Source organism: Rhodnius prolixus, unplaced genomic scaffold, assembly GCF_049639745.1.
Source record: "Rhodnius prolixus isolate KJV_2025 unplaced genomic scaffold, Rpr scaffold_1, whole genome shotgun sequence".
In the NCBI taxonomy this organism is placed as follows: domain Eukaryota; kingdom Metazoa; phylum Arthropoda; class Insecta; order Hemiptera; family Reduviidae; genus Rhodnius; species Rhodnius prolixus.
Genome location: NW_027411581.1, coordinates 65,342,214 through 65,365,289, shown reverse-complemented (window position 1 = coordinate 65,365,289; position 23,076 = coordinate 65,342,214). Strand labels below are relative to the sequence as shown.

The following is a 23,076-nucleotide window of genomic DNA, read 5'->3' as shown; positions in this document are numbered from 1 at the left end:
AAAGTAGGGCTTATTAGCTAGGAACCTTAGTGCAGATTGTGTTAGGAAGAGAAGGAAACGGCCTCTTACTGGCTGATCGATTGCGCTCTGAAGCCTTTGGAACTTTGAGACCAAAGGAGATAGTAGCGCAAAAAGGAGCTGGTAGGGAAAGTCCTCAACCTTTTCAGAAGGAGAGGTTTCGTCTATTAGACTGAAAAAGGGGAAGGCACAATAAGTCTTGAGGCTGCGGTGCCGTAGGATGTAGGCCCCGCCCCGTTTTCTATTTCTATTTCTAAGGAACAGAATGACCGTATAATCGGAAGTAAAGTTTTAAATTTTGGACGGAAGCAATTCGGGAAAATCAGAAAAACAACTACATTGCACATCAATACAATTTTTTCTTCCATTAAATAGATCTTGTTCATATAATGCAACATGCTTTCAAGCCTTATAAAAAAAGGTATTGCAACACAAAATAAATTATTGCTACAGCTACAGGAGATGATCTCAAGTTTGTCGTTAAATTTAGTCTTTACACGATAAGACTTGGTTTTGTGCAGGGCAACACTTCTTACATAGTTGGGGGGACATCCAACTTAATCTATCGTGACTCTAAAAAACGTTAAGCAATAAACTTTAACTTTCAACTGAAATCCCGGGCGACATAATTCTATTTGCTTTGAACATTATTTAGTTACATTTTGTTTGGAAACTATAATAATTGCTAAACTATAATAATAGTTTGGTCCCATTTTTGTATTTTATTTTAATTTCACAACTACTTAATTACTTCTACTTCTGCAAACAAATAATTTCGCATACGTGGTAAGTAAAACTATTCAGCGTCTTTATATTACACCTAATGAACTTCTTTTACAGATAAAAATACATTATTTTTTTATTTCTTTAATTAACTTGGTTGTTAGAAGTGTTGAAATAGCACTTAATGACTTAAATCTTGCACTATCCACTCTCATTTAATAATCTTGTATTTATGAACTGTAAATATTTTGTTCTTATCATAGAAGGAAGTCATTTCTCAAAATGGAAACGGGAAGTGAAAGGAAATTATGACAAACGTATTCGACTGCATTCTAAGCGTAAGTATACGATGAATGCGTTTTAACTGACGCAATTCAATCAGAAGTTTAAGCACCCAGTTTACTACCCCTAGCTATTGTTGAGTCACTGCAGGGACTCCGAATGAATAGAAGAAGAAGTTGCCAAGGGGCTTGAAAGGGCTTGCACTAGCCTGGAAATGGTGGACTTAAAAATGACTTGGTCAAGCTGTAAAACTCTGCTCTAAGTACAAGGCTAACTCTTAACGTAACCTACTATTATAACCAGGGCCGGATTTTCCTATAGGCTAACTAGGCTTCAGCGTAGGGCCTTAAGATTAAGAGGGGGCCTACATTCAAATTGTTAGCAAAATTAAAATTACGCTACTCTAAAAAACAGTGTACACTAAAACGTTGTTTTAGTGATGTATCACTGCAGTGATGTATTTTATTATCTCTCATGTAATTTACAAACTTAAAAATGGGAGGTAAAAGGGCCTCATAAGTGGAATAGCCCAGGGCCACTTTTCATCTAAATCCGGCCCTGAGTGAGTTATGGGGCGGGCCAAAATGCAATCACTGTCTCTTCAGGTGCATCTTGAATCACTGTTTCTAAGGAATCAACCGTAGTTGAGACTGAGGTGATCACGGTTAACGAGTCACGAGATGAAGATGTTTGGGAAAAAATGGAAGGAAGCAAGATATCCTAGACAGCTGTTCTCCTCTCAGTCACAGCATCTCCTAAACCAAATCCAAAGAATCAAAGGATGGACAAGATGTCCCCCCCCAAAAAAAAATAATTACAAAGAAAAGCAATGGATTACATGGAATAGAATGAATTAAAAAGAAGATTTCCCCCCAAGATGTCGTAACTTTGGAAAATTTGCATAAACACTGCCATGTTCAGTTTTCACTCACGCGTAACGGACCAATGTTTTCTATGATCAACTATCATCAAAGGAAATACACAATGTTTTTCTCTTTTCTTAAAAAAGAAAAAAGAAAAATAATTATTTTCAAGATTATATCTTCTGTGTTTAATGAGTCTGTGGCAAAGATCACACAAGGCAGAATCAATTCCATTGTTCTGGGTAAAAAAAAAAGTAGCAGGTTAGGTAACCATTTCTGTGATTAACTAGGGAATATCAGTTTTAAGCTTATAATAGGCATTGGCTCGCGCAAGATTGCTTCATCGTCCTTAACTTTAGACAGGATATTGAAACAGTTAAGAGGATATTCATTTTAAGATTAGCCTATACGTAAAAACCAAGGTTGAAGTATTATGTTGCTAGGTCTGTTGTTTGACTTCTAGCTGTGCAGTGTGAAGGGAATAAATAACTAACTGTCTTGAGCTAAAAGCTCTCTTGAGTTAAAGGCTCTCTTGAGTTAAAGGCTCTCTTGAGTTAAAAATTCTCTTGAGCTAAAAGTTCTCTTGAGTTAAAAGCTCTCTTAAGCTAAAAGTTCTCTTGAGTTAAAAGCTCTCTTAACCTAAAAGTTCTCTTAAGTTAAAGGCTCTGTTGAGTTAAAAACTCTCTTGAGTTAAAAACTCTTGGGCTAAAAGTTCTCTTGAGTTAAAAGCTCTCTTGAGCTAAAAACTCTCTTAAACTAAAAGCTCTCTTAAGTTAAAGGCTGTCTTAAGCTAAAAGTTCTCTTGAGTTAAAAGCTCTCTTGAGCTAAAAACTCTCTTAAACTAAAAGCTCTCTTGAGCTAAAAGCTCTCTTGAGCTAAACGCTCTCTTGAGATAAAAGCTCTCTTGAGCTAAAAGCTCTCTTGAGCTAAAAGCTCTCTTGAGCTAAAAGCTCTCTTGAGTTAAAAGCCCTCTTGAGTTAAAAGCTTTCTAGAGCTAAAAAAAAAAACATCGAAGACTGGAGCCTAGAAAGCGTTCATTATGTCCCGATGTTGAGCTACAACTTATCCAATTTACGAGAATCACACCCGAAAATTATCTTTGCAGGGCCCACACATGTGAAGGCGTGCTGGGACTGTGAGTGCCAGAGGGTCTACGCTAAGAAGTACCTTGAAGAACTGATCAGTCCACTTCTTCTTCCAGGTTGTTTTTTAAGACTAACTGTTAAAAAAAAAATATCTTCTATTGTGCAGAGAGAGAACATTATCCCCTAGTCATGCCGGAAACTGTTTTCAAGAAGTTTATCATTGACATTATTTAAAACAAAACTGTAGGAGGCATTGTTCTGAGCATTCCACTTCAGACTAATACCTACAAGAGGAAACTGACAAAATGCAAATGGAGGTTGTTTTAATTTAAGGCGTGTCAACCAACCAATCTGAAGTGATTGGGGGGCACCATGAGCATTTTTTTTTTTTTTTCTAAGTGCAATGCCGGGCAGCGGACAGTGTTCTCTATTGCAGACAACCTGTCCATCCCCTGGAAGCTCCTAGGAAGAGGAAATCTAAGGGCCAAACAGACTGAGGCTAACCTGTCTCTTCAAAATAAATTTATCGTTGCTTCATTCTAAAATTACATTTAAAGAAAGATACGATAGATTTCAAACTTTTATAAGTTCAAGTTTCTTGCTTAGAATTTTGTTTTATCTTAATTGGATCCAGATCAAAAGTCCAAGTACCAAACCTTACTCTCTTCCCTTCAAAGGGCTTCCACTATTTGCTCAGTATTCTCCCTTGAACTTGATAATACTTTAAACAAGAATTTCATACAGTACTGTTTTATTTTCTTCAATGTTACATGAACTTACAAAAAAGAAAAAATACACCGGAAAAGGTTAAATTTCAGAATATTCAAATTTATTTTTTTACTTTCGTCATTAATAATTACCCCAGTTACTCTGTCAAGGATTTTTCATTTTAAATTTAAATGGCATTTTACTTCCGCTCCAGTAACTTATATTTTGAAATGTTTAACAGCTACAAAAAAATCAATAAATTATTTTGCTTTAACTCAACAAGTAAACTTATAATTTAATTTTTATTTTTACTTCACTTGGAAACATAATTTGTTGGTAGTTGCACAGGATGTAAAATAGCGTAAGAGAGAAAATAATTTAGAAATCAATTCATTACACAATCAATGAATGCAGATATATTGGTGGCACTGCAAATAATTTTTGTGACTAAAAGAACGACAGCAAACATGTTTGTTAAAAAGATTCCAACGCGGAGATCACAGGTTCGAATCCAGCTGCTGGCTGTTAAATTTTTTTTTTTCTTTCTTAGAGGTTCCGGTGATGGACAGTGTTGTCTGTAACGAGAAAGTGTAACTGAAAAAAATTATAACCTCAAATATTGACACGCCTTAAATACCAAAATAATAATAATAATAAATATGCTTTAATTTTTTTTTACAAATAGATTTAGTGCATAACAATAAAATATTGTGCAAATAGTTAACGAGATATTTTGCCACTAGATGGCAATACTGGTACCGAAAATAAAGAAAATCGATAATGCTGTATTCCAGAAAATTTCAAACGAGTAAAACAAAATTTAAAAAAAAACAGCGAATTTTATTTCCCGAATGAGGTTTTTAATCGATAATAACTTTCAATCAAATTTTATGGTAGTATCTGGAACGAAAAATAAAATTTGGATTATTTACTCATTTTTGGTTTTTCATAGTTAAAGTTCATAGTTTACACACATTTATGCTTGGTTTTGTAATGAAGACACAATTCAGACTACGGGGGCCTCCGAACAAATGTTCTGGTTAAACTCAAAAAATTGACTAGAACGCAAAACTTTCCTTTACCAGAAACATGTATAATAGACCGTTTTAGCGTTTGGTTAGCAAAGGAAGGTTACGTTAGGTTAGGTTAGTAAATTATTAAAAAATGTTTTAGCTTACACTACTTTGTGATTGATACGAGTATAAGTACAGTTTTTTTGTGTTAAAGGACATTATTAGTAAATTCTTATGATCTAGAAATTTAGCAACCTATTATTGTAGGCTTTTTTTTTGAGGTAGTTGTCCAACAACTAGCGCACACATCACGCCTCATTGACCGTTTGGATGAAGGCATATCTAAGATTATGTTTCGCCATATTTATTTTTCTCTGTCAGCTGTTTTGCCTTTCCCCCTAAATATTTGTGCACATTTAATCGTGAAAAGATAATTGACACGTGGCAGGATAATTTCTACTTCATGTTATCCCTTAAAAATACAGTGTAGTTATGTGGGTAGTCTTACATAGTGTGTAATATGTGACAGAAGCTGGTATAAGTGGATATTTATAGATATAAAAACCTAATCTATAAAGACCGATGGATGTCGGTAATATAGGTCGGAATTGAAGAAAACAAGCGTGTATGATGGATGAAATCATCATATTATCCAGCATTATGGACCAAGTGTTTACTTAAATGATAACAGTTGTTATAAAATTTTCCAAAAGTTAATTTTACGTACTTTTATTTCCATCTGTAGGATTCATGGAAACATTGTTGAAAGCTGAACTTAATAATGAACTTAGAAAGCCCTCTAATACTGTATCAGTTTAGAAATAAATTTTAATTAAAGCACATGCTGAAATTAAGAGATAAATTGTTGAGTACCTTTTGTTGTTTAATCAACCATTATACTTAACTTTTTAAACTGTAAGTTTTTGTTAAGGAGATTTTAAAGATTTTTGAAACGTAATTTGAAATTTTGTTCTCCTTTGTCGATAAATAGTGAAGCTCTCTTAAAATTTATTTTTTTAAAAATAAAATCTGTCTGTGTAGCTAGCTCTTCTGAGTCTGCTAAGACCATTACAGATCCTCTAATTTTTCCATATAAACTCCAATGAAGTCTCCTTGCTCCTATCTTACAAATAACAGATCTCCTAATTCTCAGGCCATCAAAAAAACAATTCTTCCGTTTTCTTGCTTTTTGGGAGGGTGGGTCTAAAAAAAAAATCGTACCACCTGTTTTAGTAACTTCTTTAACCAGTTAAGTGTTGAATTTTAGTTTTAACCCCCCCCCCCCCAGTGGTATACACGTCGAACGCACAGGGCAACACAACCAAAAGTTTACAACGTCTTAATAGTCACTGCAAGCGACTTTTTCTGCAATCTCTGGGGGCTTACAGATTACAGACCTTGCAAGATGACCTAGGCCGTAGAGCTTGAAAGCTTGGCATTTAAAAGAAAAGAAAAAAAACTTTTATGACTGAAGTCATAGCAATAATCTTTTACTACCCTCTTTAAAATTAGTTTACGCAACATTCAGTTCAGAAAGGCAGATTAATTTTCATTTAAACTTTTACAGACCATAACCTTCAACTTAAACTCAAGGACAGTAATTGCATAAAAGTTAGGGGCAATTTATTTTATTTTGGGGCTCCTAAATTGGAATTTAAAAAAATATATATTGTATTTAGGGTAAAAACTTACTCGTCTTTCTTTTAATTTAAATCTCAAGGTTCAAACTCTGTGATGGGTGAACCTTCTGAGTGCCCAAAAATTGGAAAAAAAATCTAGCTTACCTAGAAATGTCTTTACAAAAAAGTAAAGTAATCGACAATTCTTTGAGGCGGGCTTAACTTCCAAAGGTGTCGTGAACGGAGGCGACTAGCACACAGTACTTTACTGTAAATTTCTTTTTATTAACCATTAACCAGTTAAGCGTGGAATTTAGTTTTAAAATAACCCCAGCAGTGTACGGAATTAAAATCAGACAATAAGACGTGTATACACGTCGAATGCGCAGGGCAAAACAACCAAAAGTTTACAACGTCATAATAGTCACTACAAGCGACTTTTTCTGCAATCTCTCTGGGGGCTTCAGATTACCAGAGCATTCTGTACTCATTCAAAATCTTACACCGCTTCACGTATGCATTGCCTATAGTTAACTAGGGGCGCAAGAGCTTTTACAAGGAAGAAAAGAGCTTTGAATTCCGTGCAAAATGAAATCATGCTCTTACTGAGATCTGAATCTCTAACTAAGAGGTAAAAACGGGCATTGCACAAGGGTTTGTGAGCTTCTATTTGTGACCGTAATTCCTCAATCACTAATGCGGAGACTAAATATGTACCAACCACTTATCATTTGGCTGACTTCCACCACCCCAATCCGTATAAAATACTTGGCAGTTCTGTCGGGTAAGATAAAGGAAACATCCCACAAATAATAAAGTAAGTCAGTAAAAGTAAAGTAATCGCCTATTTTTTTAGGCGGGGCTTAACGTCCAACTACCAAATTAGGTGTCGTGGACGGAGGCGATTAGAAAACATACTTTACTGTAAATTTCTTTTATTAATCATTAAATAAAATCTAAGGCCTAAGACCAGGAATCGAACCACAATGCATATTAGCTTCGCAGGTCTCGCCTCTAACCTCGACTACTGCGGCGCCTTCCCACCAAATAATATCCTTATTGTATTTTATTAAAATTTCGAGTTTGTATCGTTAATGGCAATTTTATATTTTTCACGAGTATACACGTCGAACACGCTTAACTGGTTAAAAAGATGGTAGATTACGCACGCTTGTACCAATTTGTAGAAACCATTTTACTGACTCAGGAGACCCCCCAAAAACAGATATTCTCAAAATAAAACTCAAAATCGGAAAGAAAACCTTTGTAAGGAAAACCTTTTTAAATTAAAAAAAGAAAATTTAAAAACTCAGAAAAGGGATGATTACTTTCGTGTTGTAAGTAGTTCGCTCGAGTTCTCCATCATTAAAAAGCGATAATACTTTTATTAAAGAGATCGTCATTTACAAGATCATCGTCTAGAGAATACCTGCTTAGGCAACAAGTAGAAACGATCTCATACCACTTTCGATTCAACTATGTGGCCGGGTAGGAGCGCTTTCACTGCAAGGTGGGAGATTCTAAGGCGAGCTTTTATCTGTACGTACGCAAGATACGTTTATAAAACTGTAGGAGGAAGTTTTTGGACCCAAAGGAGTATTTGGTTAAAAATGAGGAAGAAATGCTCATCATCTTGCAAAGGTCACCTCGGAGGCGGGTCATGTTTAGGGGCAGAAACATTCTTTGATGCACAAGAATTGTGATTATTGCTATCACGTTGGGCTTCCATTAAGTTAAAACGATGGAAATAATGGAAATAAATAAAATTAATGCATCATGATAAAACGTTTTACCTGTAATTTTCCTCTGGAAAGAATTCAAATCAAAGTTGTGGACCATCATTAGTACAACGTTTGTACATAGAAAATCGTTCGGACCATTTTTATGAAAATCTCAAATAATCCAGTTCAGGGATTTCCATCGCTAGGAAGCAGTCAGGTTTCCGGGTAGAGACCAATCTAAAGACAAAGTTTTAGCTTTTCCAGCTTCCTGCAATCTTTAGTTTTCCAGATATTTTGTTCACACTCGGAGACAATTTTTTTTTTTTTTGGTCTTAAGGATTCTCCAAAACTTTTCGGTGAATAAGTCGAAATTGAAAAATTTGACATTGAAATACTTTCCTTAACTAGTCAGAGAAAGTAGACAAACACAAAATAGAAGCCTTTTTCACGGTAGATAATTCAATTGCAGTAGTTGACGGGTCAAACTCTGGTAGGTCTCTACAATTTCATTCGCCAAAACGAGCTAATTTGTTACACTTTCCGAACTCTGTCTTTTTTTTTACAATATTACAATTGTAACTGGAAGAGATAAAGAGTTCACTTTTTTGAACAATTTTTAATGCTTAACCTTAAAATGCACCGGGTAAGGAATCGTAATGTTTAGCACTTTTAAGCTTTCAAAAGATGATTGTAATTTTTCCAAATATCCCCCCAAAAAATACTCGTATCACTTTAAATGTAACAAAATTATCGTATTAACTCCCAAAAAAGCTTCTTAGAATAATTCTTTCTGGACCAAATTTATTGTTAAAACAGTACTACCAGGGGTGACAAAATTATATTTCAAAACTGACACGAACAATTTATAAAACAACATATACGACAAATTACTTACAAAAATTCTTGACAATTGGCAACACTGATCTCCTCACATCAACAAAAACACATAAAACCGTTCACACTCAGTCTATGAGCAGACAAGACAGAAGAAACATTAACCCTTTAATGATGTAAAAATATTACAAGGTAAATAATTTTGGTTCCACTATACAGGTATACGTATTCATTTTAATATAATTATTTGTTACCACACTGGTAAATATGTTGCATAGCCCTGAAGATAACCTAACTAGTCCCTTTTAGTTGAAAGTTTCGTCAATTATTTTTTCATCCCGTTGAAAAATATTCCCTTATTCCCTTATTTCCTGGAATTGCACATATAAGCAAACAATAGAAATCATGGAATTACAATTTAGATATTTTTTTTAAATAATTCTTTATCTATGATGAAAAATTTCAAGCAATATTGTTTGTAACTTTCCCTGATTTTAATACTGGAATAAATTCTGTAAAAGCATTAATACTTTTAGATAAATAACTATATAAGAAGTAGAATTCATTCTAATGGCTTCATCTTTGATAGTAACTAAGGGGAATACCTTATCTCCCCCACTTAGGGACATTCCAGGTCAAGTGTATATATTAGATTCAAGTGTAAGATGTTGTATTACCTGCAGCTGTCAAACATTCATAGAATGACTTTCTACTTTACACTGATTTTGGTATAAATTCTCTTATTTTATTTTAAGAAAATTTGTGAAACTACCTTTTCTAAACTTTCTGTTTGGTTTTAACATTAACTAACACTAGCTGAGGGCCCCAAGCGTATACTGATCAGAATCTTCTGATGCGAAGATTCTGCAACTGGTGGCCCTTAGATTTTCTCTTCCTAGGAGCTTCTTACAGCTCACTGTCTGGAGGCGGTCAGTGCATTGAAAATGAAAACCCTCAGAATTTAAATTTTCAAAAAAAGCACTAACAATTTTGATTTTCATTTCTTCCAAATTGAATTTGAATCTTACGATATCAATATCCCAAACTAGAAAGTATGTCTTCTAATTACTAATGCACATTTAAAGTCCTTTTCATTTTGAAAACCTCTGCCAAAAATAATTATTTAAAAGTAGTTTTATTTTAAGGAAAAAATGTATATTGTGTTTTTTGAAAATGAGGTTATTTTTTTATAAATCTCTTTTTATAAACAAACGTAACCTCCCCTTGCAATTTCAAGCAATGAACCAGTAACATTATCTGTATCTAGAAGGATCTCATCAGTGGATCTTGCAAAACACAAAGAAACTATAAGGCTAGAGAACAGAGAACAAAACACAATTAAATGTTCCTGAGAATTGCCAGAAAATTACTATCATTATAAAATGTAAAATCAGAATGGTAAAATGATCTCTTAAAATGTTACCAAATCTTCTGTTGGAAAAACAAACATACAAAAAAGAATAGTATAAACTACTTGTGAAATATTGCACCTTGATGATAAATATAATGACGGCCATGAAGATTTGGAAATAGAAATTGGCAATTTCAAAACTACTACAAGAAATTTGAATACGAGATATGGCTATTAAATAACGGAGACTATTGCTATGAAAACATTTTATTTTAAATTTAAACATATTTAGTTATTATCACCTTCAATATACACCCCTCCTCTATCCCTACAACACTCCACAGCGAATTTACCATTGTTCAGAAACAGTGCTGGAAGTCTTTTTCTGTGAGCTCCTCTGCATGACGCGTGCCGCTTTTCCTTTCACAGCTTCAACGGACTGAAATCCTGTTCCTTTTTAATGCAGGATTTGACTTTGGGGGAACAGATAAAAGTCAAATGGGGCGGGCCAGGTCAGGCGGATAAGGCCTAAAACTAGCTAGAAACGTCTTGTGACAGACAATGCAGTGTGAGAAATGCGGTTGTCTTGATGGAGAACCCACGTGACTTGTTCTACCTCCAATCGGGTCGTTTTTTCCTTACTCTTTCACGGAGTTGAGCAAGCACCTCACCAGTAGTAATGTTGATTAATTATCAACGATATTTTCATCCGCTTAGGACGTGGAAGGGCGACCCGGGACGGTCATCATCTCCGACGTCTTTTTCGGCCATCTCGGAAACGCTTGAACCACTCAGAAAACTTGCGCACATGATAAACATTCATCGTCATATACTTCTTTTAATAAAAGATAAGTTTCAGTAGCGGTTTTACCCAGTGAAATTTCACGACAATTCGTTGCTTTACTACATGTGTAATATCATGTTATCACGGCAAAACGAAACTAACACCTCTTACAAAAACGACGGTTCCGGTCAGACACAGATTTCTCTACAAACACGTGTGAGATGCTGCACAATCGAAAGAGAAGGCTTTACGCTGCACAGCTGTCGATCGTTAGGATTTGGCGCATGCATAGTTCTTCTTGTAGCAGCTTCAGTCTCGTTATTTAATAGCCACACCTCGTGAGTTTCTTTGAGAATAGAAAGATCTTTCAACTGTCTTAAAATTCTGAAAAATAAAACGCAATAACCTTTGTTTGGAATTTACTTTTAGCAATATTATTAAAATATTATTTAAGAAACGCTTCCTTCGTGTTTTGTGGTATTCAATTTGATTTACTAAAGTTGAACTTGTTATTCCCCAGTTCAACCAAAATGGACCATCTAACCATAATACTAATTACTATTATCGTAGCCAGAGGATTTCATAATATTCAAGTGAATGTAACCAGATGTTAAAACGAGATCAAATTCTTTGAATGTAAAGAAGTAAATTAGATTTTAAAAAACAAGTCGCCAGCAATATGTTTTATTTAAATAGAATTTGATATATTTAATTGTCTCATAAAATATGAAATCTACTTTAAAACAAACCCAAAAAAAACAACAAAGATTAGGACAAATTAAATTAGGAAGGCTATAGAAATAAAAAAGAAATAAAATGGTAAAAGTTCTCCAGGTAAAATCGGCACACCTGAATTTTTCTTAAACCTGTCCGGTTTGTTCGGGCAGGATATGTCCTGCAAAGTAGGTCGCATGTTGCAACATTTTCGCTAGACATACAAATATATGTGTGTGCATTTGCCCCATTGTTTTTCCACAAGAATTTAATTGTAATTCTGGATAGGGAATGAATTATTTTTAAGGTAATTCCAAGTTTTAGGTATCTATTATTATTATTGTTATTGTTGCACGATAATAATCATGTAAAGTTTAATTGTCAAATAAAAAAAATTGGAATCACTTTCAAAATCTGAAGTTCCGATTCCAACGTAACAAAGCAATACAATGAGTGACTTGAATCGGATTTAAAGCAACCCTTTTTAACCTCTAAACAGCTGGGTGAGTGTTGATTCCGGGATTAACAGCCGGAGACTTTGGTGTCACTGCTGAAAATCGCAGCCTTACATTGGGCGCATTCAGCAGACAAGAGCGCTACGGAACTATCCGCTGAATGGCGCACTTTTAGCGTCGCTCTCACATCATGTTGTGGCAGCGGACGCCATCTTATGGAGCGCAAATTTTCTATGCTACTTCGACGGAGCGGTGATCGCTACTAGCAAAGTACGTGTATTTATAAAAACAATTTTGAAATTTTTCCAATTTTTTGGTAATTAAACGCAACTCTCCCAAAATTACCAAATAATTATTAAACCTTCTTATTTGTAAGAGATGTAAAATTAATTTTTAGCCATTTTGTGTATGCTTGAGAACATCTAAAGCTCTTAACATTTGATTTTTCTTAGAAAAATCACTCGGAAAACGACTTATTTCCCGATATTAAGAAAAAATACTAGCTTAACTGCTTTGGCAATATTTTTAGTAGAAAGGGGATGAAAAAATACATAAAAATGACCTATCGCGTGCTCTTCTTTCTCTTTGATAACAAGTTAAAAAATTGAAATATGATTAATAAATACAAGATTTTGAAATGGCCTAGCACCTTTTAATTTAAAAGACGAGTTGTTTTTTATTTGACCGATTCCTCGCCAATATTAATTCGAAAAAAGGTTATGTTTAGGTTATATTAGTAGCAGAGCGATCAGAGAAATAAAGCGCTCCCATTGGGAGCGATCTGGTAGCGCTCTTGTCTGCTGAATGCGCCCATTGTTACCACAACACTCTCACAATAAAGTTCGGCAAGCGTAATATTGTACATCATTAAAAATAATAAATTTACTCCAACTAAATTAACATTAGAACATAATAATTAAGAAATGAAAATTATTAATTCTTTAAAAATTTAATAACCAGTATTATACGTCATACGACGAGTATTTGTTGAGGGGTGCCCCATCAATTGCTTCATCGGAAAAAATTTGTTTTTTTTCTTGAAAATAAAAAAGAGATTTTGTTATGGATTGTTTGTGGATAAAAAAAAACACACAGTAGGTCAGAATAATATTAAAAATTACCATACAGATGAATGATGCTGCGTAGAATAACAGTAACCAGTTTCAAAGGAAAAAAGAAAAATGAAAGTTAAGGACCTTGAAAAATAGTATAATTTTCCAACATACCTTTCAATCAATTCGTTCAATAACACCTGTAAAACCGTTTCTACTACGGTGTAAAAGTAAACAAATGAGTTAACTAAAATCTTTTCATAGATTTTTATTTTTGGAAGCGCCTTTATAGTTGTTCGATTCAAAGCTACTACGATATATTATGGTGCCACAAACGACCACAATGTGATCCTTAGGAAGCCTTGGGTTTCACTTTATACAGGAAAAATACCGTATCACAAACAACATTAACTTTCCATCTTCCGTCACTGATGGCTTTCCTTGCAAACATTAATTAAGATAATAGGGAAAACAAATGGAGCGAGAAAAGAACATTTAAATGTTTAGTGGTATTGATCAATTCTGGTGGAACAGGAATACAAAAATTCCTGAATAAAAGTAAGGAATAAAAAAAACTAACCTTCATTCTGTTAAATCTACCAGGCTTATTCGTGGATGCGATTTCATTCGTGTTTAAACTTCTACAGTAGCACTTCATAAAACCAACGATCGTATGAATTCACTCCCCGGCTTTGTTGCAGCAATTACGTAGTAAACTGAACACGATTTAAATAGATAAAAACAAACTTTAAGTAATTCTATAACCTTACAGTAGTCTGCAATTACGCGGGCATTTGTCTAACACACTCTGTGTATAGCTCAGGGAATGTTCCCCAGGACAGACAGGCTGCCTTCTAAATCTTGAATGATCGGGCAACCAGACAAAAAAATGTTTGAATACACAGTAGAATGTCCATTCTGGCAGTATTTCATTGCCTTAAGTTAACTTAATAAGAGTTGATAGCTTGATAAAATTATTAATTTTTAGAATCGATTTTAACCTCTTGTAACCTCAGCACCGTCAATTAATTGCAATTGGCACTACCAAAAACACAGCTGTCAATTATCCTACGCTTAACCATAAACTAAAGATACCATGGCTTCAATTATTAGCCTTAATTTTATAACTTAAGGAAATAAAGTTGCCTAAATTATTATTTTTTTAAAACATATTCTGAGAAACAAAATCATTAAGAAAGTGATTTTATATCTTCAAGAATAATTTTAAAATGAAAAACAATCGATTTTTAACTCGATCATTTTCAATTCTTTTAGCAAAAAAAAATTGTTGTAGCACCTCTGATTGGCTGGTAGATTATTTTTTTTTTTAATAAAACAAATAAATGACCATAAGTAATGTGAGATTTCTTCAAATATCAAGGACGGATTAATACGTAATGTGCATGAATGTATCCAACTGAAATTCTGGCAATCCAGTTTTGTGGTTATTTTTTTAAAATTTTATTTATAAAATCGATTAGTTTGATAAAATGAAATCGGTTAATCTCATTGAACGTCTCCTAAACTAGTGTTTTTTTTTTCATAAACAGGTGTAAATAAAAATTATCTTTAAAAACAGAATATCAGGTATTTATTGATTTCCATTTTTTACAAAAATAAAAATTCTTGATGTAAAGAAACTATTCAATCATATAGCCAATCCTAGTCGCAGCCAACAAAGACGTTGTGGTGAGACCGGTTCTTCATTAAACACACGGAATGCTGTTATTGCATTTCACCCATTAAGGCTAAAATTTATTCACACTAACATTATGTAACATTTTATCTACTTATACAAGAATCTTGTCTTTTTTTTTTTTTAATAAATATAAATAAACAAGACAATTTAAAGTGACTCAGGTGTTGGAAATCATTTATTTCAAGGAAAACAATTTTTCTTTTTAGTTTATTGAAAAACTTATTTATAAAAAAAATCACTTATCAAATTTATTACTCGCTACAATGCTTCCACACATTTCTTTTTAAAAATCATCATTTATTTATTTGTAACTGTAAAATTTACAGCAAGCAAAAATGATATTAAAACTTGACGGGGTACGACAGTTGTATAAGGATTGATCGTCAAAAAATTGTACGAAAAAGCGGAACGTTGAAAAACACCCAACTTTGACATTTTTTTTCTCTCTTTTTCTATAAAATATGAAATTCCAAAACTTTTTTTTAAAAAAAATATAGGGCAAATCCTCGTTTAAATGTGTTTTTTTTTTTGCAGCTTCTCAGATCTTATAGATTAGAATAAAATGGCACTAGTGACATTTGATGAAGATATTCCCAGTGGTATCAATTCATAGCTTTGGAATTTGTGCTGATGAACACAAGGCCACTGGAGTTTTAATCGTCTAACGGAAGTATTGGGTAAGATTTGGTTTTGAAGTTGTTGAACAGGAGGATTGTGATGATAGGCTAAGGAGCTGTCGAATCTTTGTGGAATTTTATCAGATTGGACAGGAACGGACTTTACCTTATAATAATTCTAAAGAGTTCAACTTGTTTGAAACATATATCATTCTTACTTACATTTTACTGTTTATAAAATCGTATATCAGAAAGATACTTTAATGGGAAGCTAAATCCTACTCCTCCTACGTAAGAATTATAATCAGTTTCTATAAAAAATACAAGCTTCGAAAGTTACATACGACGTTTAAAGAAACAACTTAAAGTTGCTATTTTCAAAACAAATCTTAAGAATGTGTAAAAAATACATTCAATATGCAGAGATACTTACGGCTGAGGAATTTCCATAATTCGTAGAATTTCATCGAAAGTCTGGAAGGCTAGAAGGGATGAACTCCCTGTTCAGGATGCTGCCAACTTTATAATTAGAGCTAATCTTGGGCTAAGTATGGGATACAAGAGAAACTCTCATCCTAGAGAGCTTGGCTCCTCTTTAAAGAACATCTGTGGAGTGTTGAGGCGTCAAGGGGGTTGAAAGCCTCACCCCTCTATTGCAAATTAACCACTTCACAAAGATATTTCAATAAAAAATTTCAGTTTAGGAAACATAATATAAACATTCTCTAGATTCCACCAATACGATCTTTTTAATTATCATACAAATTACGCATTTCAAAACAATTTAGAAAGAAAAACAAAAAATTATGTAAACAAACACGCTTCTTTCGAATGCTACGTAACCATAACCTAGCTATCTTTAGGGTGTAAATATGTAGATAAAAGGAAAAAAAAAATGCTTGTCTAGGTATAGTAAATCCTCATTAGTAGATAAAGATTAAGCAATTAAATGATTTCAAAAGATTGAATTGTTTTGAAAATTAAATCCTTCAATTAAACCTTCCTAATCATTTGCAAAAACGAGTTAATGATGTTTTGATGCAATTGAAATAATTGCACAGAATGATGTAGTTCATGATAAAGGTTATCTACTTTGTTAATCTGTAGATGGCCCCTCACTGCTATATATTTCGTGTAACATTTAAAACTGAATATTTCTTTAAAATAAACAAATTTTAGGATCCATTCTTCTCCAACAAAGAATTTTGATAGAAAAATTAAAACGAATAAAAATTATCGCCAATTTTAGAAATATTTTGTTTTTTTTCTAGCTTTCGAATTGTGGAGTAGGTTATCTGCAGGGCTTGTACTAGTAAACAATTATGAATCTGTTTAACATTGTTAAGATTAAAAGTTGGTGCAACTTGTGTCCTGAATGTTTTGGAACTTCTCTGTGAGTAAAAAAGATAAAATAAAATAAAACATTATGACTGAAAAGTGAAACATGAATTCCGTAATAAAGTGATACATACGAGGGTCGTTTGAAAAGTCCGTGCAAAAATAAAAACTACTTAATTTTTTGGGGTAAAGCTTTTTTATTTTTCAACATAGTCTCCTTTTAGGATTATACACTTCGTCCAACCCTGCTCTAGTTTGTTGATCCCTTCCGAATAATAGGATTTGTCCAAGTTTGAAAAATAGCCATTCGTTTCTGCAATCACCTCCTCGTTTGAATAAAATCTTTTTCCCGCCAGCCATTTCTTCATATTGGGGAACAAATAGTAGCCCGAGGGAGCCAAGTCTGGAGAATAGGGGGGATGTGAAACGAGTTGGAACCCTATTTCCATTAATTTTGCGACCACAACTGCTGAGGTGTGAGCTGGTGCGTTGTCGTGATGGAAAAGAACTTTTTTGTGGGCCAATCGTGGGCGTTTTTCTTGCAGCTCGGTTTTCAAACGGTCCAATAACGATGAATAACATGCACCTTTAATAGTTTTACCCTTCACCAGATAGTCGATGAGGATTATTCCTGGCGAATCCCAAAAGACAGTCGCCATAATCTTTCCGGCCGAAGGAACGGTCTTCGCCTTTTTTGGCGCAGATTCCCTCTTGGTAACCCATTGTTTAGATTGTTCTTTGGTGTCAGGAGTGTAGTGATGTATCCATGTTTCATCCACAGTGACGAAACGACGCTTAAAGTCCTGCGGATTCTTCTGGAACAGCTGCAAACCGTCCTTGCAACACTTCACACGATTTCGTTTTTGGTCAAGCGTGAGCAATCGCGGCACCCATCTTGCGGATAGCTTTGTCATGGTCCAAATGTTGATGCAAAATATTATGTACCCGTTCATTCGAGATGCCCACAGCACTAGCAATCTCACGCACCTTCACTCTTCTGTCATCCATCACCATATCATGGATTTTATCAATGATTTCTGGAGTAGTAACCTCAACAGGGCGTCCAGAACGTTCAGCGTCACTTGTGTCCATATGGCCACTCCGAAAATTTTGAAACCACTTATAAACTGTTCTAATCGAAGGTGCAGAGTCACCATAATGTTTATCAAGCTTCTCTTTAGTCTCCTGAGGCGTTTTGCCTTCCATAAAGTAGTGTTTAATCAACACACGAAATTCTTTTTCGTCCATTTTTTGAAAATCACTCGACTTCCTCGATTCAAACGAATGCCAAACACAAAGAAATAGACCGATCTGGCTGAAACTTGGTGTGTGTCCTTCCAAGAGATGCTACTAACTAAACATAACCTCGATACGCGCCAGTAGTGCTATCTCTCTGACTTTGCACGGACTTTTCAAACGACCCTCGTACAGTTGTTGAATCTGAACGCTAAGGTACGTTCCCATTTATTCATTTTAATGTGTTTTTTTTATTTTTTTGAGAATGTTATTGACATTCAAGTACACGGTACGCTCCCACAAGCCTCTGTTTTCTTATTTAAGGAACCATAAAAGAATTATTTTCATGAGAAATATCCATGAAAATGGATGATTGGAAATTGGGTAATTGAATAAATGGAAATTCTACGAGAAAAGTCTTATTTCCCAAATTTAGCATGATTGCGGTATTTTCTTTGTCTACTAAGAGAAAGTGTTTTAAAAGGCATAGGCAATTGTATTGCAGTTTGCATCAATTCTTCAAATAAAGCTTTAAATGGTTGTAAGGTTTCCTTAACATGAGTTCTAAATCCTAAACTAATCCTTTTCATTATCAAAAAAAAAATAAATTCTAAGATCAATTAAACAAGAACTACTAATTATTCACTTACAAAATCCAGAAGCAGAACAGTAGAGTAAAGCGGTAGCGATGCAAAAATTGTACGCAGCCCTGGCAGTTTCCATGTTAGGTCAAGCAGTAACTCTAGACACAAACTAGCTAGCGGTTACCACAACGTTCGTACTTAACAGACGACAAGGAGAAAGCAAACCACCTCTCTACTAGTTTTTTTTTTTTTTCTAACAGAGAAAGGATTTAATTTTTAGTTTCATCATTTCTTTTAATTTTTAGTGTAATTTTGCTTTGTTTGAACAAAGCTGTGACAATATCTAAGACATGGGTTCCCAAAGTGGGGTTCTATAAACTAAAGGAACTATGAAAGCAAAGGAGAACTCTAAAAAACCTTTGTAGCTGATAACCTTAGGGAACGTCGATCATATCGATGGTGTGCCACTTCAGCTTCATGAAACCGTATTCATTAGTTTGCTTCAAGAGTGAAGTCACTAGCTGTCAAGATATTTCAACTGATGTTACCTTGAGCTTTACCAGCTGTTCGATTACAGCTTATTTAACTGTTATTAAATAAATCAGCAGCTTCAAGACAGAGTTAATTCGGTTGATGTGAGGAGCTTCTTCTTTATGAAGAAGAAAAGGTTTAGGACCATGCGAATTCAGATAGTTTCCAATTTTATTAAACGTAGTAAAACATGATAATGTAATTACCAATTGTCAGCATATTCAAATTTCAGTCAATGATAATAAAAAGATATTTTAAAAATAATACTTATTGCTACTCGGGCTTATCAACCACTCACAGGACTTGCTTACACAAATGGCGAATCAAAACTAAAGTAACGAAATCAAAATTTATAGTATTTACTCTTAGACGGAACATCCTACCTCCCATCTTCATGAACCAAACTCCTATACCAACTGTGGACAAAGTTCGCTACTTTGGACTGCACTAAGGCAAATGGTTGACATGGAATCCCCATACTAGACTCGAAAAGACAAGAAACTAACCAACACTACAAAACTTCTCGCCAGACTACTGGACAAACGTTCGAAACTTAACCTACATAGCAAAAGACTACTGTTACTGCGACCTATCTGGCATCTAAGTATGGGGGATCGACTAAGCGTTCCAACTCACTACGCCTCCAGACATTACAGTCCAAAAATACTTTGAAAACTTCTTAACGCTCCGTTCTGTGTATCTAACCTCACACTATCCATAATGACCTCAAAATCCCTTTCGTTAAAGATCTTGCTAAAACTAGGTTTTCTTAAATTTCACTCCTCTACAGTAGCTCATCCTAACCCTCTAATTGAAAAACTATCTTCTTCCGGCAATACCAGGCGATCCTCCAAGAAGATTGAAGAGAAGATGGCCTCGCGATCTACTGTCGTAAGAACATGCATAGGTCCAAGATAATGGAGCGACACTGCTGGGTGCCTTCTCCAATCGTATATTTTCACGAGTTATTTTTTAATCATGTACCACATTTACTTGTTGCAGTCGGAAATTCAATAAAAGATTTTAAAAAATAATAATAAATCCCTAAGTAAATTTGAATCCTTTTTTGGGAATTAGAAATTTAGTAAAATCTCCAAAATTGCAAGAGGACTTAGTTAGAATTAACCTTAAACTAAAAAAGTTTTTAATTTTAAAAGTTAAGTGCAATGATAATTTGATTTTAATATTACTCAAACTTAAGTTTGTTATTCTATGCAGATGTAAGTAGACCCAATCTAACTTCCCTCTATAGCCATTTCATAAGGGCTCATTTCCTAACATGACCCAAAGCGAACATTTTCGGTTTGTTTGTTTGTTTCACATCTCACAAACATCCTCGACCTGTCCCATATTCTCGTGCGATTAATAATTTCTATTTTTAAAAGTATCCATTAAAAAATGGACAGTTAAATAAAAAATCTTTCCAGAGATATTTTAACATTTTAATTTCGAAAATTAATATAAGTTTACAAAGTTGTAAGTTTACAAGGGTAAAGGTAAAACAAATAAAATAAAAGGTAAACAGAAAATGTATAATTTAAAATTAAATTGTAATTATTAATAACATGGAGTTGATATGCCTTCTAAGGCTTGTTATTGTAAGTTTTATAACATTAATTTAATAGTAATAATGTAAGAAGAGATGCAGGAGATGTTGTTCTTCTACTTTCTTTAGTTATTTTTTATTTATTTAGGGACTTAATTGTTACCCAACTTAAACAGGTTTGAGTAGCATTGAGGCCAAGTTGAAAAGAAGAGTCCAAGGAGAACAACTACTTAGCGAGAGTGTTGAAGAAATGTTGAAGACATGTGCCACTGTAATTGGAAGAATGTACCTTGAAGAAGCAACTATTTTTTATCCCTTTTGTTTTGTGGCGAGAAAATAGATGCCCTTTTGTTACTTGATGTAGGGCTCATTAAAGAATTCTTAGCATTCTGTCTGTGCAGAAACATTTTAAAATTTTCAGTATTTCGCTTTTATGTAATTACAGAGAATACACTTCTTGCTAGAACTTACTTTTCTTAAAAATTTATTGACTGCATAAATAACACCTATTTCTGTCTCCTTCTTTCCTCTCCAGAAATACCCGCGCATCCTGTTCTTCTCCTCTCTCACTTTCCCAAATGCAAATTAGGAGTGCCTGTTTCTTGGAGGGCTCTCTTGAAGGTATACTAAAGCTTTTGATCATTTTCTAAGATTTAACTTCTGAATCCTCCACATCACCCAATAAACAAACCATACCTTTAATTAAACTGGCTCATCCCCACATTGCCGTTGCCAATATGTACTTCCTTGGAACCTTCCTATTCAAAGCTTTTAAATTCCAGAGAACTCCCAACATCCTACAATTTCTTCACTTTAAATCCTTCGTACAATACTTTTAAACAGGATAACAGTCAATAACAAATCTTTTAACATCACTGTTTTTACATTCGTCATTCCACTTCTCTATCAGGTTTCACCTCTAATAAAAACCAGGCTTGCCATTTTTACTTAATCTTGAATCCCTTTTTTAAAATTCATATTATTATTTTTTAATTTATACAAAGTTCATTTTGTTACGATAAATTACTTCTTTTTTTTGTGTGTGTAATTTTTTAGTTGAAATAAATTATTAATTACCTATTTATTTTTGTTAGCCAGGTTAGGCTGTTCTTATTTTATTCTTTGGTGCCCTAAGCAGAAGGTTATAATAAGGTTATATTTTCACTTCATTCCATTTCAATTATTGAAAGACTGTGATAATCATCCAAATGTTTAAATTTTATTTCCCAAACTAAAACTAGTTAGGTAAGTTTATAACTTAATGGTAGTATTTTATCTATCATTTATTTTATTTATAAGAACATATGTTTTAATTTGCGGCGCCGTCAAAATCATTATCTTTTTATAAGTCTTCCTTGTTAGGTTCAGCTTCCTTGTTTAACAGTTAGTCAATGTGTACCATATAATTTATTCTGTTCACCTTTAACCTAAAATAATTATAACTGCTAACAGCTTACACACTACTGAAGTATTAGTCATTTTTGTGGAAACAATCTTACGATTATCCAAATAACAACAAGAGTTTTTTAATAAATTATTTAAAACAAAACAAGTATAACCTGTAAATACTGCATTATTAGGGCATCTTCTAAATACACTCATTTTCTCCAAATGTTATAATAATAAGGATGAGACAATAAAAGTAAGTATAAACTACGAAATCTTTTATTTTAAAAATTTTTAGAACTGATAAGTTTTACTCACGGTCGATTAACCAGTAACGAAACTATGCGATGTTTGTTTCTTTGAGTTTTGAAGACGTAGAAGAATTCTATAAACGTTGCATTTCATTCAATATTATAATTTTATTTTTACTAAGATTGAAGTCTGAATTTTGTTGGATAAAAATCAAATCATTTCCTCGCAAGGAGTTTCTGGACTGAGCTGAAAGGTCATTCCTCATTGTGGTAACATGATCATGTTACCTAACCGTTAACGAGTTCCCAGACTGGTCAATGAAAGAGCTATGGTCAGTGTTTAAGTTAGGCTGGAAACATAGTGGAGCGGCGAGCAAAGCGGCGTTGATAGCGAAGAGCAAAGCGGCGAAATCAAATACAAGTAAACATATGGGACCGCGCATAGTGGCGAGCAAAGCAAAGATAAAGCAACGCTATCTATAGAGAGTAGAGCGAAGCGTTATGACATGTTTGATTTCTTCGCTCTCATCGCGCTCAATTTGTAAAGGTTATTTTTCAAAGGTTATGGATTTTGATACATTATTGGTTGTTTGTTTAAAGAAACCTCTGTGGGGCCATAGTATTTGTGAAGCTACAATAGTTTTTAATAATTAATAGTTTAAATTA

The 23,076-nt window shown here is 33.8% G+C and overlaps 1 protein-coding gene and 2 long non-coding RNA genes across 16 annotated transcripts in view; 2 read left to right on the top strand and 1 right to left on the bottom strand.

Annotated features, from left to right (window-relative positions):
• LOC141446148 (C-type lectin mosGCTL-7-like) overlaps positions 1-23,076 on the bottom strand; it is an 82,998-nt gene that overhangs the window by 39,800 nt on the left and 20,122 nt on the right. Inside the window, exon 1 of one of the 4 annotated variants that reach the window (XM_074112612.1) lies at positions 18,763-18,856. The exons of the other annotated variants lie outside the window; for them this stretch is intronic. Within the exon in view, the coding sequence (XP_073968713.1) occupies positions 18,763-18,835 (73 nt within the window). The 5' untranslated portion in view covers positions 18,836-18,856. Of the gene's footprint in view, positions 1-18,762; positions 18,857-23,076 lie in introns of those variants that run through there. 4 annotated transcript variants of the gene reach the window in all.
• Positions 8,900-23,076, top strand: part of LOC141446155 (uncharacterized) — a 33,865-nt gene continuing 19,688 nt past the window's right edge. For 7 of the 10 annotated variants that reach the window (XR_012453552.1, XR_012453549.1, XR_012453547.1 and 4 more), the window contains exon 1: positions 22,039-22,415. This is a non-coding gene — a long non-coding RNA (uncharacterized lncRNA). Of the gene's footprint in view, positions 9,059-21,917; positions 22,019-22,038; positions 22,416-23,076 lie in introns of those variants that run through there. The other 3 variants (XR_012453544.1, XR_012453551.1, XR_012453543.1) reach the window with 3 other exon arrangements.
• On the top strand, positions 14,436-21,313 carry LOC141446156 (uncharacterized). Of its 2 annotated transcripts, none has more exons than XR_012453554.1 (3): positions 14,436-14,809; positions 15,456-15,598; positions 19,002-21,313. It is a non-coding gene; the product is annotated as an uncharacterized lncRNA (long non-coding RNA). The 2 variants fall into 2 exon arrangements; XR_012453553.1 differs by having other exon boundaries at positions 14,800-14,911.